Below are 17,752 nucleotides of genomic sequence, written 5' to 3' on the forward strand. Positions count from 1 at the left end.
TGCGTACAATACCGCAGGGTTCTGGGTAAGTGCAACACCACATCTTTGAGGGTTTAATGGAATCATAGAAATGTAGGGAGGACAGAGTGGTCATCTAGTCCATCCTCCCATGCTAAGGAAGGATTAAGTATACCTAGGCCATCCCAGATAGGTGTTCATCCAACCTTTTCTTAAAAACCTCCAGTGATGGGGATTCCACTATCTCTCAAGCCTGTTCAAGTGCTTAGCTATCCTTATAGTTAAGAAGTTTTCCCTAATATCTAAGTTAAATTTTCCTCTGCTGCAAACTAAACTGGATTACTTCTTATCCTACTCTCAGTGGACACTGAGAACCATCCTCTGTGTCAAACAGTGCCTGGACAGTCTCTTCCAAGTTGCAGTGGGTGGGAGGTTCTCTCTGCATCTACTTTCTCCCCATCTCGGCATTTGCACTTTTATATCCCCATTCCCAAAGCTGCATATAATTATTACAGTAAACCCTGGTCTCCCATTATTGCAGAGCACAAGATGAACTAATGAGCAATTACAGCCTTTAAAGCTATAATGATGCATCACTTAGTTAAGAATCTGCACGGCACATATGCCAATTTGCAGGATAATGGTGGGAGGGCAGAGGCTGGGATATTTTGTGGTTTGGTTTTTAAAGGAAGTTTGCAAATATGTTGCCCTAACAGTGTTTCACAGGCATTCTCCAAGATCAAAGAAATCAATCTAATTGCATCTCTCAGGCCTTGGCTACACTTACCCGGTAGTTCGACGGCTGGAAATCGAACTTCTGGGTTCGACTTATCGCGTCTAGTCTGGACGTGATAAGTCGAACCCGGAAGTGCTCGCCGTCGACTGCGGTACTCCAGCTCGCCGAGAGGAGTACCGCGGAGTCGACGGGGGAGCCTGCCTGCCGCGTGTGGACCAAGGTAAGTTCGAACTAATTCGAACTAAGGTACTTCGAACTTCAGCTACGTTATTCACGTAGCTGAAGTTGCGTACCTTAGTTCGAATTAGGGGGGTAGTGTAGACCAAGCCTTAGTCTCTAGAGCACTTACGCACAGGGGGCCATGATGGCTCGAAATAGCTACAAGACAAAAAGAGTTGAGGTTTAACTTCCCCGCAATCCAGGTTCTAAAAGGCTTGAGACACCTGTTTGTCAGAATATCGCGCAAGGCCTACTACTCAGCTGCCATAACTCATACTGCTTTACAGGTAAGGGGGGCCTGCTGCTCCTCCCCATGTAATACTGATCCTTGGGTGGCAGCCCTGTGAATTCGCAACAGCTCAGGATGGGCCTCCCTTCTTTTATTTAACATGAAGCAGATTAAAAATGGTGTTTTCTCTTTTGTGACCTGGTAGTCCGTGCAGGAGCAGTCTGCTTTGGGGGGCTTTGGTTGGACTCTGCATGGGGCTCAGATGGGTTCCTTGAGCAGGGTGCCTGCAGGACAGTTCTAGAGGTGGCATTAGGGTCCTGCACCCTATGAAAAGCCTGGACCCCATCACGGATTTCTGTCAGGGTCTGGCACATCTGGCTGACTTGCCCAGTCAGGTCAGCCATCCTCTGGCCAATCACATGCATGCTGTCCGCCATGTCTCTATGGATAGCCACCAGCTCCTGGCAGAACTGCCTGAACAGGTCTGTCTGCTGGGTGTGGGAATGGAGTAGTTGCCGATCGAAGCTAGAAAGGGGTGGACTCCTGGTGCGTGGGTGAGGGGGTTTGTAGGATGACTGGGCATGTGGGGACAAGTGCTGCACTTCCTGCCTTTGGTTGGTAGCTTCTGATTGATCAGATGAAGAAGAAGTGCGGAGGAGAGAAGGCCCAGAGAGCTGGCTGGCTTCTTCACCATCCCTCTGCAGTGATGAGAAGTGGTGCTCCTGCGAGGGGCCTGGCATTTCCTCATCTTCATCATCTTTAAACAGAACAAGAAGTGCAAATTATTATGGCAAAACTTTCTCTCCAATGACTTGTTTCAAGAGATCTTAGAGCAGCTGGAAAGCTTTCTCTTCACTATCCTAGCATTAGAGACAAGCCTCCAGATACAGTTTTTGGTGCATAACTTAAACATGCTTGCCCATGTAAAGCAAATATTAGCACCTGAGCAACAAATGTTGTGATTCAGGCATTGAGAGTGAAGGAACCCAATCAGCTGAGGAGGGATCCAACCTGAGAGGGTATTCAGTATAACCACATGGGTCAGGATTTGTTACCAGAAACTAAAATAATTTTAAACAATAGTGGTGACCTACCTTCTCCAAAAGCATGGTTAAGTAAAAAAATTGCATGTTCTGGTTAAATTAAGACAGCTGGCCTTCAGGCTAGTGTCAAAACTCACCAGAGATGTGCAGCTATCTGATGACAAACACCTGGTCATGTACTATTGTTTACATTATATTTTATATAATGGCACCTGGTCCTTGCCAAATTTGACTTGCACTGCAATATTTTTGGTTTGGTGCCAAGGGATGTAATTTGGTAATGCTGCTTTAAAACAACAGGACCTCAAGTTAACTAGGTATGCTAGACTGATGCAAGGAGAAAAGGCCACACAAATAAAACCCCATTTCAATGCAATGACACTGACTGCAATAAAAATGTAGTGATAATCCTGTTCATAGGCATAGGTACATCAAATACAATGATAATTCCTTATACTCCTAGCTACTTACTGATATCCTGACACAGACATAGTAACTATTTTGAAAAAGGCTATAAGTTCAGACCTCAATCGCTGGATGATAAAGACTAGAAACCCTGTATAAATGTGCACATTACCCTTCTGATTCTGAAAGATAAATTACTGATTTCCAAAGGTAGGCGCAAGGAGTTGTCTAAGGGCATGTCTGTCGATCTTGCAAAAAAAAAAAAACAGAGATCATCCCCCTCACAGGATTTCAGAGCCCAAGCTCCACCCCAAGCGGAAATGTCTACACTGATATTTTTAGCCCCACAGCCTGAGGCTTGTGAGCCTGAGTCACTAGATCCAGGTTCTGAGACACGGCATCATGGTTTTTTCTCTGCAGTATAGACATACCCTAACTGAGCCCCACTTTGCCAGTGCTAGTAGAATTCTGTCCTTGCATTTCTGTTAACAACGTTAACTGGTAGAGTACTAAGGGAAGAGACACAACATGGTGGGAGAAGACCAAGAGTGAAACTATACTTAGTCCACTTTCCAGAATAACAGATATCCCTCCTTCTCTACTTCATCTCTCCAAAGGCTTATTGCAAAATAAGTTCCACATCCACACAGAAAAATTCATAAGTAAAGGCAAAAAATCAAACCAAACCAACACAGAATAGAAAGGAGCTTAGGCCTACAGAGCTGGAAGGGGTTAGTGAGTTTCACTATAAGAAGTGTAACTAAAAAGCAGAGTCAATCTTCTGTTTCAGGAAAAAAAAAAAATCATCAACATGCCCTTTCTATTGATATTACTTACACTGAACACTCAAACCACTAGATAAGAAGCCCACAATGGCCTGAGCACAAGTGTCAGTGGTCACCACAAAAAGAGGACCTTGTTGAAGCTGGTTACAGTGCAGCGGATCCATTAGTAATGGGACTTGGTGCAAATCTCCTCCCTACTGGGTTGCATCTTTGGGAACCCTCCCTAGTCCTTCATAACTACCTTTCCACTGACTGGAAGTAGTTGCATCCAGTTCCCCATACCTGGTTGGCTTGGGTAAGGCTTTGATAGCTGCTGCCCACCCCTTAAAAAGGCAGAACCTTATTACTGTCCAGTCATAGGAGGGGCGAGAGACAATAGGGCAAAAGGCTGGGAGAAGTGGACGCTGAATAAAATTTTAATTTGGGATGGGGGAAACTCGCTTCCATCTCACTTCACCATGATCAACAGAGACCTATTAGTGACCAACACCACAGTGAGCAGGAAGGCAACACAATACCTCGTATCATACACAAATGACACCGCTGTGTCAAAACTGAGATATGGGAGCATAAAACAGAGGTTAATGTAGAGATACTTACAGCTCGTTGATGGGCTGTCAACCACGTCCAGATCCGCTCTCCGGAAGCCGTGCATCTGGTGTGACGAATGCAGCGTCGACTCGATGGCTCTCTCGTGGGCGGTCAGGACGATGGCCGAGGGCCGCCCCGTGCTGCCAGGGCTGGAGAGCGACCTCTGCATGAATGCCAGTTTGTCCTTGGTCCTTCTCTTCATGTCGTCCCATCTGTGCTTAATGTCTTTTACAGACCTGGGGACCTGGCTGACTGATGTGATTTTCCTGGCTATGCCTTCCCAGATCTTGTCCCTGTCAGCATGGGATAGACGCATTGTCTCCCTCCCAAACAGCATGGCTTCGTTCCGGGTCACCTCAGTGACCAGAATGTCCAGCTCTTCCTTGGAAAACTTGGGCTTCCTCTTTCGTTCAGTCATATTCCTTGGGTTGAACATCCCACAAAGCACAATTGGGTAAAAAGAAATCAACGCCAAGTACCACACCCCCCACATTCAACCACATGGCCAGTGCTGCACTGGGGCTGATCTCCAGCAAGAGAGAGTTGGTGGGGACCAATTCCGCCCACACCCACAACAAGCTTTCAATATTCCTCAGTTGAGACAGAAAAGGGCAGCCATTTTGTTTTTTAAAACGTAACTTTCAAGCTTGAAACTGGGACTATTACGGAGGTGCTAGTTTGAGCCCCACAATTAAGGTTGAGTTGAGTTCAAAGCAGGGATTCAAAGCCTTTGTTACGTATGAACATTTCAGCATATCCTCACCAATACACTGAGTAGTGAATGAATGTTGTGAGAATTTACAAAGTCCATTAATTAGCTTATGAATTAACAATTTAAAAATGGGACCTTTAAAAAAACCCTTAGTATGCTGTGTCAGATCTTACTTGTGTGTTCTAAATTATTTTAATAAGGGAACACAATGCAGGCTCAATTTCCCTTAAAGTTAAAACTCACTAAAATCTTATCCACAGGCTACCATATGAATACTTTTTTAAAATTTAAGAACTGATTAATGGTAATTTTTTTACTTTATTATCTTAAGTGAAAGTTTCTTCTTTGGTGTAGTTAATGAATACTATTCTTCAGAGAATTCCAACAAACAGCCGTACAGTACACTGAGTAGTGCTGGGTCACTACGCCACTCATCCAAGTTTGGCCCGGTTGCCCCTCTGCCATAGTGAGCAGCAACACGATGAGAACTGGTCCTGGCAGATCCACAACATAGCCAGCCCAGCCATGGCAAGTGTACTTTATAGCTGTTTGTTATTCATGTGCAGAGAGGGGCCCAGAAGTGTATGTTTACGTAGGGCCCAGTGATGGGTTAATCTGGCCCTGGCGGGTGCAGGAGAATGGAAGACTGGAGGGGCAGGGGAAACAGGTGTGCACTGAGAATGCAAAGCACCTGTAAACCCAGCTTACCGAACCAGTATGTTCAGGGTGCTTTGTGTTATTCCAGAGCAGAGTAAAGCAGTCAGAACACATAGGTGACTCTGGCCCCAAAATTTCAAATAAATATGATTTAAGGATGATACTACACATCTTCCAATCATTAAAAATATATGATAATGTTTTCTTTGGGTTTCCTGTTTAGCATTGATGTATGAAGTCTCTGATCATTTAAAAAAGGAAATTCTCACACAAAATCTACATCAAGATGGAGTAACGTTTGAAAGTATATATCTGTAATTTAAGGTAAAAACAAATCAGTGATGATGTAACTAACCCCAAAATCAACAATTACAAACCCAGGAAATTCAGACATATGCTAAAAATTAAAAAAAATCCAAACATATTAAGTATGGAAATGTCCAGTTAGAGCATCCAAACCACCTTAACTCTGTGCCATAGTAGCACCATGGTGGCAGGGGGAAAATGAAAAAAAATCTAACTTGTCTTTAAAAATCAGTTTAATCTAATCTAATCTGGCACCACACATTAAAATGCCTAATTATAATTATATTGTTACTGCTTGGTGTCACTACATGTTCAACCAGAAGTTACAGTCAATGTCATGCAGTTGGGCGGGGGAGTGTTAGTTGAAGGAGATCTTAAACAAAAAGTCCTGTCTGCGCTGCATGGACACTAAAGATCCCAAGATACATTTTAAGGGGTAGGTAATATGTCCCATTTTTTTGTAATCTGCACTAGTTATCAGGAGGTGGCTGCCTCCCAGTGCTGAGAGCTTTGGGATACATTGGCATGAAAGGCACTAGACAAATGTAAACTATGACAAAAACTTATGAAAAAATAAGTGGACTCCTTTCAGGTGTATTTGTTTGTTTTCCTTAGTACTGTTACGTTGAGGGAGGGGCAAAACTTCACTGAAGGCACAACAGCGGCCTTGTTTAGGATCAAGGTAAGAAGCAGCTAAGTTCCTTTACAAAACAGATATCTGAAACAATAGGAGCCACTGTCCAAAACACAGGCCACATAAAAGGCTGGTTAGGAGCTGGGCTATGTGGGCTGAGGGGTTTTACTGGAGGCTGAATGCAAATACCGAGGGGGGGGGATTGTTCTGGTGGAGAGGGTGTGTGTGTGTGTGTGTGTGTGTGTGTTTGTGTGTACCTGCCTGCGCACAGATGATTCCAGAAACACCTCAGAAGCACTCAGAGAAGGCAGCAGAAAGCGGACAGCCAGAGCAGCACATGTAGCGTGATCCTGAGAGACAGCTAAGAGAGAGCTTTGGGGGCAGAATGCTAGCTGGGAAAAGAGGATTGGAATATTTGCAAGGAAACTGTCTCCTGTATGATTCCTACTGCGTTCAGGGAAACTGGACTTTATGCACATTCTTTGTAAATAAGCAGAATTGTATCAAACAGATACCTGACGACATCATCAATTTCTCCTTCTAACTGAAACAACTGGCAAGATTTCCAGTACAGGCTAACTGTTCTGGTCAAAAGGGGTTACAGTATGATAATCTCTCTATAACCGGAAAGCAGGTGAGATTTTAACAGAGAATTCGCTTGGGAGTTGCTCTGAGCAAGGTAAGGTGACAGTGTTAACAAGACTGAGCCCTGTCTACATTACAGCTTCCACGACATCTATCATTGTTGGAGCTGCACCAGTGGTGAATTATGGGTCCCAAATTTGCCATTGCAGCTAATGCCGTACAGGGAATTGCACAGACGCACTTAATCACAGTTTCAGGTCCTAGGGGCTCATACCAATTTTTTCTTCTGAGTCTGTGCATCAAAGTGGAATTTTTCTTTCAGTTTGCCATTTAAGAGAATCCAAACACCCAAAAAACAAAACTCTACCAAAACTGGGAAGTCTGGCCTGATTTTAAGACAAAACATGAAGCCAGCAAGTGTCAGGTTCCCAGCAGACATGGTTTGCACAGACTTGTGACAGGCTCGTGTGGTGTAGTGATAGTTATCAGGAGCCTGGAATGAGTTTTGGGTTGGTATTAAAACCTAGCATTTTGCCCTTTAGAGATTCTTCAGGTCTCTAGTTTTGGCACCTATTGGGTGAATGGAAGGAGAAGGCTTTAACTTTCAAGGTGTTGTGGCCCACGCAGAATGAAATGTGGGATGTTGCCAGGCCCTGCCCACAGGAGCCATAACAGCCTATCCATAGTTTTGAATTCACTCCTCAGCTCAGAAGGGGCAGGTCCCCAGAGACAGCTTAAAGCTGTACAACCTTCACTTTCAGATGCAAAGGAGTATTTGAGACTTGCTAATGTGTGATATACAGAACCATTCTGAACACAAAGCCACCTACACTCTACACTGCTTCTGAGGAGCATATGCACAATGGCCTCAGAGTGCTGTTTGCAGGGAGCTTGTGGTTCCATCAGAGTTTCAGAGTGATACTGCAATATATTACTTCTTACTCCTTCACAGCAATTCACTGAAACAGGAGGACCCATAAGAGCACTCAGGACCCACATGCTGAGAGCTAACAGAAATGGATGTATGCCACCCAACTAAATTAAATGAGCATGGGCACTGAAGCCAGGTATCCATCCCTGGTCATCCCCAAAGGGCTGAAGAAAGTAAGATAGTGCTATTACAAACCCATCCCAACTGTGTGCATATGCGGCCATCATAAACCTGGTAGGAAAATGTTCCCAAGGAGTTGCACCAACAATGCAAAACTTAAAAAAGAAAACACAGAGACATTTCCATGCACATATGTGCATATGGTGAGGTAAATTAAGACTTTCCTATCCCAAGGGTGGGGATTTGGACCAGGTGATACGGTTTTGAGAATTCGAGTGCTCTTTTCTAGCAACAGCTTGGAGACTGTAACCTGCCACAGGAATTCTAAGGGTATGTCTACACCCAGCCGCTAATTCGGCGGCTGGCAATCGAAGTTCTGGGTTCGACTTATCGCGTCTTGTCTGGACACGATAAGTCGAACCAGGAAGTGCTCGCCATCGACTGCGGTACTCCAGCTAGACGAGAGGAGTACCACAGAGTCGACGGGGGAGCCTGCCTGCCGCGTGTGGACCGAGGTAAGTTCGAACTAAGGTACTTCGAACTTCAGCTACGTTATTCACGTAGCTGAAGTTGTGTACCTTAGTTCAATTTGGGGGTTTAGTGTAGACCAAGCCTAGGACTCTCACGTTTGAGACACCACACTGTGATAATCCCCTTAGACACTGCTGCAACTCCAGATGCTTCCCTTCACCATCTTCCAATGAAGACAATGGTGAGTCACCCAGAAGGGTTTCCTAAGGCTCCCTGCCCTATTTCAAAGGCAGTTCTCTTTTCCAGACGTATCCCCTGCCTCATCCCTTATGACAAAGAGTCACCAAGAGCTGTATGAAGTGTCTCCTCCACATCCCAAAAGTAACCCAATACAATCAGGCCGGTTCTCGGTTTTGCGCGAGCCCTTGTAAGATTCGGGATTGGGGTAGATTCATGTTTTTTTTATTAAAGCTGGAGGCAACATAGCCATTTTGACTGAGGTTTGAGTTTAGTCAGGGCATTTGTTCAAAGCCAGTCCCTATGTGAAGTGAGACCGAGATCGTTCACACAAATCCCTACAAACAAACCACTACGTTCCACGCAGTACTAGAGACAACAACCCTTCATGCGAAGAGGAGACTGTTACAGTGACTGGTTCTTGGATCAGTGGCCATCTCAACATGCAGCCCAGCTCCAACAGGTTCTCAGAGACAAAGCATGAGGAGAAGGAAAAATGCAACATTGTATGTGTCATCTGACAGCTGCTCGTCACTTGCCATGTCTTGTGTTCTTCCCTTCCTCCTATCCACTGCGCTAGGTAAAGAGGATGTGGATTCCCCAAAGAGTAAGAACTGGAAGGTGCCAAATTCCACCATTAGGAATATAAAGATGATCAGATTTGGTGGGTCAAACACACATAAAATGACACATAACACAATACAAAGTGAATCAGCTCAGGCTGCTGTCCACGTATTACCCTACACCAGTGAGCAGACCCACTCTGTTCCCAGAGAGAATGCTTTGCAATAGCAAGGAGACAGCTACTCTTTTTTCAGGTGCTGCTACAGCATTCCTAGCAGTATAGCTTTTGAGGGGTAAGATGCTAAGGCAGGACCCTGAATGCCTACCCAAATCTGCAAGTTTCTGAATTCACAAAAACTTTCCCCATCAATCCTTTCTAGTAACACCATGTTTGTTAGCGTGAATACAGTCATAGTCCCCACACTACTACTGTGGGAAGCACTTTTTCCAGGCTGTATGTGGAAGGATCAGAAAGATTTCACTCCATGTAGTGAAACAGGTCAGTTTCCACATGCTGATAAACAACCCCTAAAGGAGTCTGGTGACCTTCTTGCACCTTATCTCCATTGTTGTCCCATTTCTCTCCATCCAACCTTCTATAGTCTACTTACTCTACCAGGCTGAGCAGAACAGATTGGCCATTCCATCAGGACATAACCAAGGCAAATGCTGGTTTATGAAAAGGTTCCTGTGAAGTCATTCTGTCCTATGGTGCTGTACTGGTAACTGGTCCTGGATAGGGCCACTATGAAATTGGTAGTGGTAGGGCCATGCAAGTCAAATCCAGGAGGAAGATATTATTATAAGGTTCTCATTTCATGGGACCATGTTTTCTCTACTCCCACTTTTGCCCCTGATTGGGTTACAAGAAGAGGTAACAATGGCAGAAAAATCTCTCCATGGCTTCTAATCATGAAAATCTCGACTATGGCTTCTGATCTTTGAAATCTTTGCTGTAAGAGCTACATCCAAATATCCATCCATTCCTCCTCCCACCCGTTCTCTTTTCCATGAATTACATAACTCCAGACTAGAGACCAGTCCTACTGGAGTAAAGGTTTCTCACACACAGAAGAGCACATGACAGTATTAAGATCTCCAACCTTTCTTGCCTCATTGGCTGAACATCCTGGATACAAGTGTCAGGATACCCTCCATTCATCAAGCAGACAAAAAGGAAGAGCAGTGCCAGAATATAGGCTGGATTGGCTGCCTTTGTAGTGTCTCCACACATGTTCCACACTATGCCTCTTTCCTTGGTGAAGTTAATAAGGGAAATGTTCATTTGGACCAACAATCCAATTAACCTCAAAGTTATTTTGTTCTTGTCTGGAATGCTTTCCTGACACCAACTATCTAGCTCTTCAAAAATCCACCACTGAAGGCAGTGTTCTTGATTGGTAAGAACACAGAAGTAGCAAGAAACCCACAAGTTCTCATGCCCTCTGTTAACTCTACTACTGATACATCCGTGGCACCTCCTTGGAGGAGCTTCTCCATTTATACAAGGTAAATGCTATCTGCTTATAATATCACAGGGGGCTGCAAAGAGTACATCAATACTTGTAAAGAACTCTGAAACTAAAGAGTGCTGTATAAATGCTAAACATCTTCATTTCTCACTGCTCCATTCAAGAACCAGATCCACTTTTTGTCCAGTACCTACACTGCTCTGTGTTCTGATGCTATGAAGCCACTCAGCCAGTAGAGTTCAATAACAAGTGCTGTACCTATATAATCAATCAGACTAGTGATACATCAAGAAAACAAACAGAAGAGCCCCGTAGCAGATTTTGCTCCATTAGAAACATAAGGAAAAAGTCTCTCTCTCTCTCCCAATGTCTGGAAAATGGGAAAGGATAAAATCAATATGGAATATTTTCTGCAAGATTATTTGCAAACACTGGAAAGTAAAATGAGGGGGGGGGGAATCAAAGAAAACGGGAGTGAGACTTGTTAATGTTTGTAAAAAGGGGGAAGCATATATCTGTTCACTATTTTTACTGTGCTTGCTCATCACAAAGAACAGCCATTCTCTGCACACACCTCTCTGTTGGAGCCGACCATTCAATCTGACAGCAGAGGACTCTCACAAGAGCACATAATGGAAGAACACAAGAGTTGAACCCTGTAAGAAAGGGCCTCTTTTGTAACAGTCATACTGAAGGATGAGAAGCGCATCCTGCCTTTTCTCTGGCTCATAAGCCCCTTCCAGGGTAGTTAGAAGAGAGCCGGACTCACCTCATCCAATTTGCTTTGGTTTCATCTGTCCCATCTATAGATTTGTAGCGGTTGTTCTTATCAACAATCTGTAGAATAATAAAATAAAAGTAACAGGAAGACTGGCTGGCTCTGAGGGAATCACGGAATACAGAACTCTTCACCTCTAGATCATATTTCCATTCTAGCCCCTGGTCAGACGGTCCTGGGATATAAAGCATTTTGCCTCTTTAGGTCATGGTTTCAAATCTATCCTGGACCAGTTGAGTGTCTAGCTTGCTCCCACTGGATATGTATTTGCAGTCTCCTCTGTGAAATGAGCTTGGTGGTATCAGTCCATTGCCCAGAGTACACATATCCACATCACAAACCTATCGCTTCAGCTGGCACTATTTTGTGCATTGCTGACAGCTAAGATGCTAGAGACTGAATTCCCCTCTTCCTCTTCCCCCCCAGAACTGAGACATATCCCCATTTTGCAGATGACTAGACTGAGGCACAGATATAAGGGCTTGGGTCAAGGTCACAAAGCATATCAACAGCAGAGCTGTGAGCAGAACTTGGGAGTCCTCCAGTTCTGTGCTTTAACCTTTAACTGTGGTAGTGGAGCTGCTCCCTGTAGCCCATAGGATTATTTTGCTTACTATTATATCCTACTAATCCAGCCAGCTGTATCAAATAATATGTTTCTCTTTCTGAATTAATCCATTTCATTCTTATATCATATTATATATTCTTTATCAGTATTAATTCCTATGAAATTAGGATGTGTTGAGGAATATGATATATGTTTCCTAATAATTATACATAGAAGAAGTTTTGCTGAAATGCAAGAAGCCTACCAGCCTGTATCCACTAAGATCTGCTAAATAGCTAAAAGTATAATCAGTTAAGAGTAAGTCAGCATAAAAGCTGGCAACCTTTGGCACAGATAGGACTGGTCCCTGAACTTTGGGGAACCAAAGGGAGGAACTATACACAACACTGAACAGGTTAATCCAGCATCTGCAACTGGTTGGTAACCGCAGGGTATACTACAAACCTGGGAGTCGCCAAGAGAGCCTAGGTTGGCAGTTTTGGAGTGAGATAATATGTAGAGAGTAAGTGTCATAATCCACTAACCTATAAGATAAGAGTACCCATAAATTTCGTAGGGTGCGGAAATAAGATTTGGGTATAGTAGTTGGGCCTGAATTGCATAGGGTCAGGATCCTATAAAATACCTTGTAAGGATATCATAGGAGGCTTTTAGTTCTTTCTTTTCTTAGTCTATAGAATATAGTAGGACAATTTTTTATCTACCTATCATTCTATTTTCTATCACGCTATCAGCTCAGCTTGTGTAATATCGTATAACTACTCAACATTCCTAACTATTGGGGAAGCCAGAACCATCGTGTTATCGGGCATGCCAGGAGTAAGGCTGGTCCTTCACCTCCTATTATCGGGTCCTCAAGGAAGGGTGTGAATATGTTAAGTTAAGGTACTTATAATAGGAATGTTACCACCAGGAGTTTTGGAATTCTTTTACTGTTTTGCATTTATAAGTTTCACAGCATTTTTTATTCTTTTGTTAATCTCAATAAAGTTTTTATCAATTTGGTATTGTCCTCAGTGTAAGTGTTTTTGCCAACCACCCTGAGAGTCCTCTCCTGATATAGAACTCTGAGTTCTCGGACCCTGTAGTCTGAATTGGACAAGAACCTATACATCTTCTGGTCGGATGCGATCAGTGGTGAGCCATAACAATTAACCCATAAAATTCAGGTCAACATCCTGGTGGATGACAGATTTAGGAGGTGCTGGGACTGTTGAATCCTGGTTGGTGGACTTCTCCCTCCTTCGCACTTCACAGTGCTCTGCTTCAGGGGAGTGGGAAGTGCTGTTTCAAGAGGCCATGGAAACAGTTCTGTAATCTCCAGAAGTAATCCTCCTCAACTCTTAGAGTCAAGGAAGAAACATTAAGGAGCTTCCTTGGGATTGGCTGGAGGGCATGCCAGAGAGAACAGCAAGAGGCAGAGGAGAGGGAGTAAGCTATTCATTCATTCCTTCTAAGTTCCAGTGACTGTCAGACTTCGAAGGTTTCTCAGCCGGTAGGCTGTGACCCAGAGGGCACCCCCCTTTGTGGACCACTTGTGGGTTTTGTCCCACCAGTTGAGAAGTCCTGCATTAGCCCACATTCCCTCCCAGATCTGAGAATACAATCCAGGAATCTTGACTCCCAGCCCCCTTCTCTAATCTGTATCCCTAAAAAAAAATAATAATTACAATAGGTGGACCTGGAGCTGCTGCACATTTAAATCAACAGAAAGGCACCCATTCTTTTAGCAGAGCTAGCACCATCACCCCGTAACTCACTGCTCTAGGCTGTGTGGTTGGATCGTCATAATTAGGGAGGCAGTTAGGACACTCACCAGCCAAGAGAAGAATCCTGCTGACTTGTCCTGGCTGGAGATCTGCCCCTCATACGGCCCGAAGACATGACCTTTGGGGATAACCTCGTTCACACAGCGTACGTCATTCTCCCCGCTGGGTTCTTTCATTACCTCCATGCCAGGCGGGATGGTCAGTGCTGCCCGGTCAGGGATCCCAACGGGTACCGGAGTGTCTGACACAAACACGGGGGGACCATGGTTTGGACATTCATCCACGAAATACTCCTGGCAGGACTCACAAACTGGAGGAAACAGGAATTAACTTGTGAGCTGAAACTTCCACTGGCAGAAATGCCAACCTCTGAAAGCAATTATTAGCTCAGGGGTCAGCAACCTTTCAGAAGTATGTAATAAGAAAAGCCAAAGAGGAATTTGAAGAACGGCTAGCCAAAAACTCCAAAGGTAATAACAAAATGTTTTTTAAGTACATCAGAAGCAGGAAGCCTGCTAAACAACCAGTGGGGCCCCTTGATGATCGAGATACAAAAGGAGCGCTTAAAGACGATAAAGTCATTGCGGAGAAACTAAATGGATTCTTTGCTTCAGTCTTCACGGCTGAGGATGTTAGGGAGATTCCCAAACCTGAGCTGGCTTTTGTAGGTGACAAATCTGAGGAACTGTCACGGATTGAAGTGTCACGAGAGGAGGTTTTGGAATTAATTAATAAACTTAACATTAACAAGTCACCGGGACCAGATGGAATTCACCCAAGAGTCCTGAAAGAACTCAAATGTGAAGTTGTGGAACTGTTAACTAAGGTTTGTAACCTGTCCTTTAAATCGGCTTCTGTACCCAATGACTGGAAGTTAGCTAATGTAACGCCAATATTTAAAAAGGGCTCTAGAGGTGATCCCGGCAATTACAGACCGGTAAGTCTAACGTCTGTACCGGGCAAATTAGTCGAGACAATAGTTAAGAATAAAATTGTCCAACACATAGAAAAACAAACTGTTAAGTAATAGTCAACATGGTTTCTGTAAAGGGAAATCGTGTCTTATTAATCTATTAGAATTCTTTGAAGGGGTCAACAAACATGTGGACAAGGGGGATCCAGTGGACATAGTGTACTTAGATTTCCAGAAAGCCTTTGACAAGGTCCCTCACCAAAGGCTTTTATGTAAATTAAACTGTCATGGGATAAAAGGAAAGGTCCTTTCATGGATTGAGAACTGGTTAAAAGACAGGGAACAAAGGGTAGGAATTAATGGTAAATTCTCAGAATGGAGAGGGGTAACTAGTGGTGTTCCCCAAGGGTCAGTCCTCGGACCAATCCTATTCAACTTATTCATAAATGATCTGGAGACAGGGGTAAACAGTGAGGTGGCAAAGTTTGCAGATGATACTAAACTGCTAAAGATAGTTAAGTCCAAAGCAGACTGTGAAGAACTTCGAAAAGATCTCACAAAACTAAGTGATTGGGCAACAAAATGGCAAATGAAATTTAATGTGGATAAATGTAAAGTAATGCACATTGGAAAAAATAACCCCAACTATACATACAATATGATGTGGGCTAATTTAGCTACAACAAGTCAGGAAAAAGATCTTGGAGTCATCGTGGATAGTTCTCTGAAGATGTCCACGCAGTGTGCAGAGGCGGTCAAAAAAGCAAACAGGATGTTAAGAATCATTAAAAAGGGGATAGAGAATAAGACTGAGAATATGTTATTGCCCTTATATAAATCAATGGTACGCCCTCATCTCGAATACTGCTTACAGATGTGGTCTCCTCATCTCAAAAAAGATATACTGGCACTAGAAAAGGTTCAGAAAAGGGCAACTAAAATGATTAAGGGTTTGGAACAGGTCCCATATGAGGAGAGATTAAAGAGGCTAGGACTCTTCAGCTTGGAAAAGAGGAGACTAAGGGGGGATATGATAGAGGTATATAAAATCATGAGTGATGTGGAGAAAGTGGATAAGGAAAAGTTATTTACTTATTCCCATAATACAAGAACTAGGGGTCATCAAATGAAATTAATAGGCAGCAGGTTTAAAACAAATAAAAGGAAGTTCTTCTTCACGCAGCGCACAGTCAACTTGTGGAACTCCTTACCTGAGGAGGTTGTTAAGGCTAGGACTATAACAGAGTTTAAAAGAGAACTGGATAAATTCATGGTGGTTAAGTCCATTAATGGCTATTAGCCAGGACGGGTAAGGAATGGTGTCCCTAGCCTCTGTCTGTCAGAGGGTGGAGATGGATGGCAGGAGAGAGATCACTTGATCATTGCCTGTTAGGTTCACTCCCTCTGGGGCACCTGGCATTGGCCACTGTCGGTAGACAGGATACTGGGCTAGATGGACCTTGGGTCTGACCTGGTACGGCCTTTCTTATGTTCTTATGTTCTTAAGTGGTGTGCCGAGTCTTCATTTATTCACCCTAATTTAAGGTTTCGCGTGCCAGTAATACATTTTAACATTTTTAGAAGGTCTCTTTCCGTAAGTCTATAATATATAACTAAACTATCATTGTATGTAAAGTAAATAAGGTTTTAAAAATACTTAAGAAGCTTAGTTTAAAAATTAAATTAAAATGCAGAGCCCCCCCGACCGGTGGCCAGTGTGAGGAGTTACCCATGCAATGCTCCCTTGCCTGAGGATGATGGTTCCAAAACTCCTAAATCTGAACTTTGTAGGCTCTCTATTGGGCTGCCAGGCCTACTCCACGGTTACCCAATCCTTATGCTTCAGAGCCTCTAGAACATTTTCCACCTATTTCCCCACAAAGCCCCACTACAAATCCAGAACTTTGGAGACGGACTGTCACGAATCCCTGCCTGACAGCTTCATCACCAAGTATTTCAGCATCCTCAGGAGTTTAACTAAAGTGACGGGTTTACAAGTAAACTCTGTCCCAGAACCTCCTTTCCTATCCAGGGGGAACAGGTGGACTGGGAGAGGAGGAGAATTCTATCTAGGTGGAGGTGTCTATTCCCTCCAGTGATAAGACACTTACACCAGAAATCCACTTGCTGAAAGCTCTTGGTCATGATCAAATCCCGCTTCCCTTTCAGTTTCTTAGGCTCCACTTCCATGGATTGAGAGTCAGCCCTCCCAGAGCTGGGGAGAGAAAGAAAGAGAATAAAGAACTTAAGAATGTGATATGCTGGAGAAAGAATAGAAAGGAACAGACCATGAGACAAAAGGTGTGTGAACAGCCATAACCTACTTCCCCAGCCTAAAGTGTCAAGCTTGATTTTGCCATCTAAGTTGCTGATACATAGTGCCCCAGGCTGTCCTGCCAGAACAAGGTGCTCCAATGGCATCAAGTGATTACTGCTTACATGGCCTGGGAGCTTTCGGTGGAGAACCACCATGTCTGGCAGAAATCTGCCATGTCTGCTGTGGGTCAGGGAGACTCAAGGGGATCACCATCAATCCAACCCATCTTAAACCTATGGCTGAAATGGAGACAAGATGAAGGAACATATTAGGCAGAGGTACAGTCTCTTACCAGGGTTGCCCATACTCCTGGTCCCGGCACGGAGAGCAGGCCTCAGTCTTTATTGTCACCATCTCCCCTAAGGAAGTGTGGGTCTGGATCAAACAGTCCTTCAGGTTTTCACTCATGTTCTGAAAGAGAATGAAAAAATAGGGACAGGGAGAGAATTATATATCCCGCCACTAGAAACACTTATCTGGGGCACAAACAAAAATCCCTTCTTGGACCAAGAGGCAATAGTAATTCTATCACAGGGCAGGCCTAGGTGCAAGATACAGGGCACTGGGAATAAGGATGCAAGGCAGGAAGACTATGCTACACAAAATCTGCAGAAAAAAAAGCTAATACAGGGCTACACGCTTTGAGATCATCAGATGGAAGACACTACAGTAGTGCAGAGTATGATTATATAACCAAAGACTTGTTTTTAAATAATACTTAGAAACAGAAGGGCAATGAGCCATGACTTATC

At 43.9% G+C, this 17,752-nt stretch overlaps 1 protein-coding gene across 2 annotated transcripts in view; it reads right to left on the reverse strand.

The window, feature by feature from the left end:
- PRDM11 (PR/SET domain 11) overlaps nucleotides 1–17,752 on the reverse strand; it is a 59,637-nt gene that overhangs the window by 23,163 nt on the left and 18,722 nt on the right. For both annotated transcript variants that reach the window (XM_034769581.1, XM_034769580.1), the window contains exons 2-5: nucleotides 17,293–17,411; nucleotides 16,795–16,898; nucleotides 13,818–14,080; nucleotides 11,425–11,492 (exon numbers count right to left, since the gene is read on the reverse strand). In XM_034769581.1, the coding sequence (XP_034625472.1) occupies nucleotides 11,425–11,492; nucleotides 13,818–14,080; nucleotides 16,795–16,898; nucleotides 17,293–17,408 (551 nt within the window). In that variant the 5' untranslated portion in view covers nucleotides 17,409–17,411. The remainder of the gene's footprint in view (nucleotides 1–11,424; nucleotides 11,493–13,817; nucleotides 14,081–16,794; nucleotides 16,899–17,292; nucleotides 17,412–17,752) is intronic.

This window comes from Trachemys scripta, chromosome 4 (genome assembly GCF_013100865.1).
Source record: "Trachemys scripta elegans isolate TJP31775 chromosome 4, CAS_Tse_1.0, whole genome shotgun sequence".
In the NCBI taxonomy this organism is placed as follows: Eukaryota; Metazoa; Chordata; order Testudines; family Emydidae; genus Trachemys; species Trachemys scripta.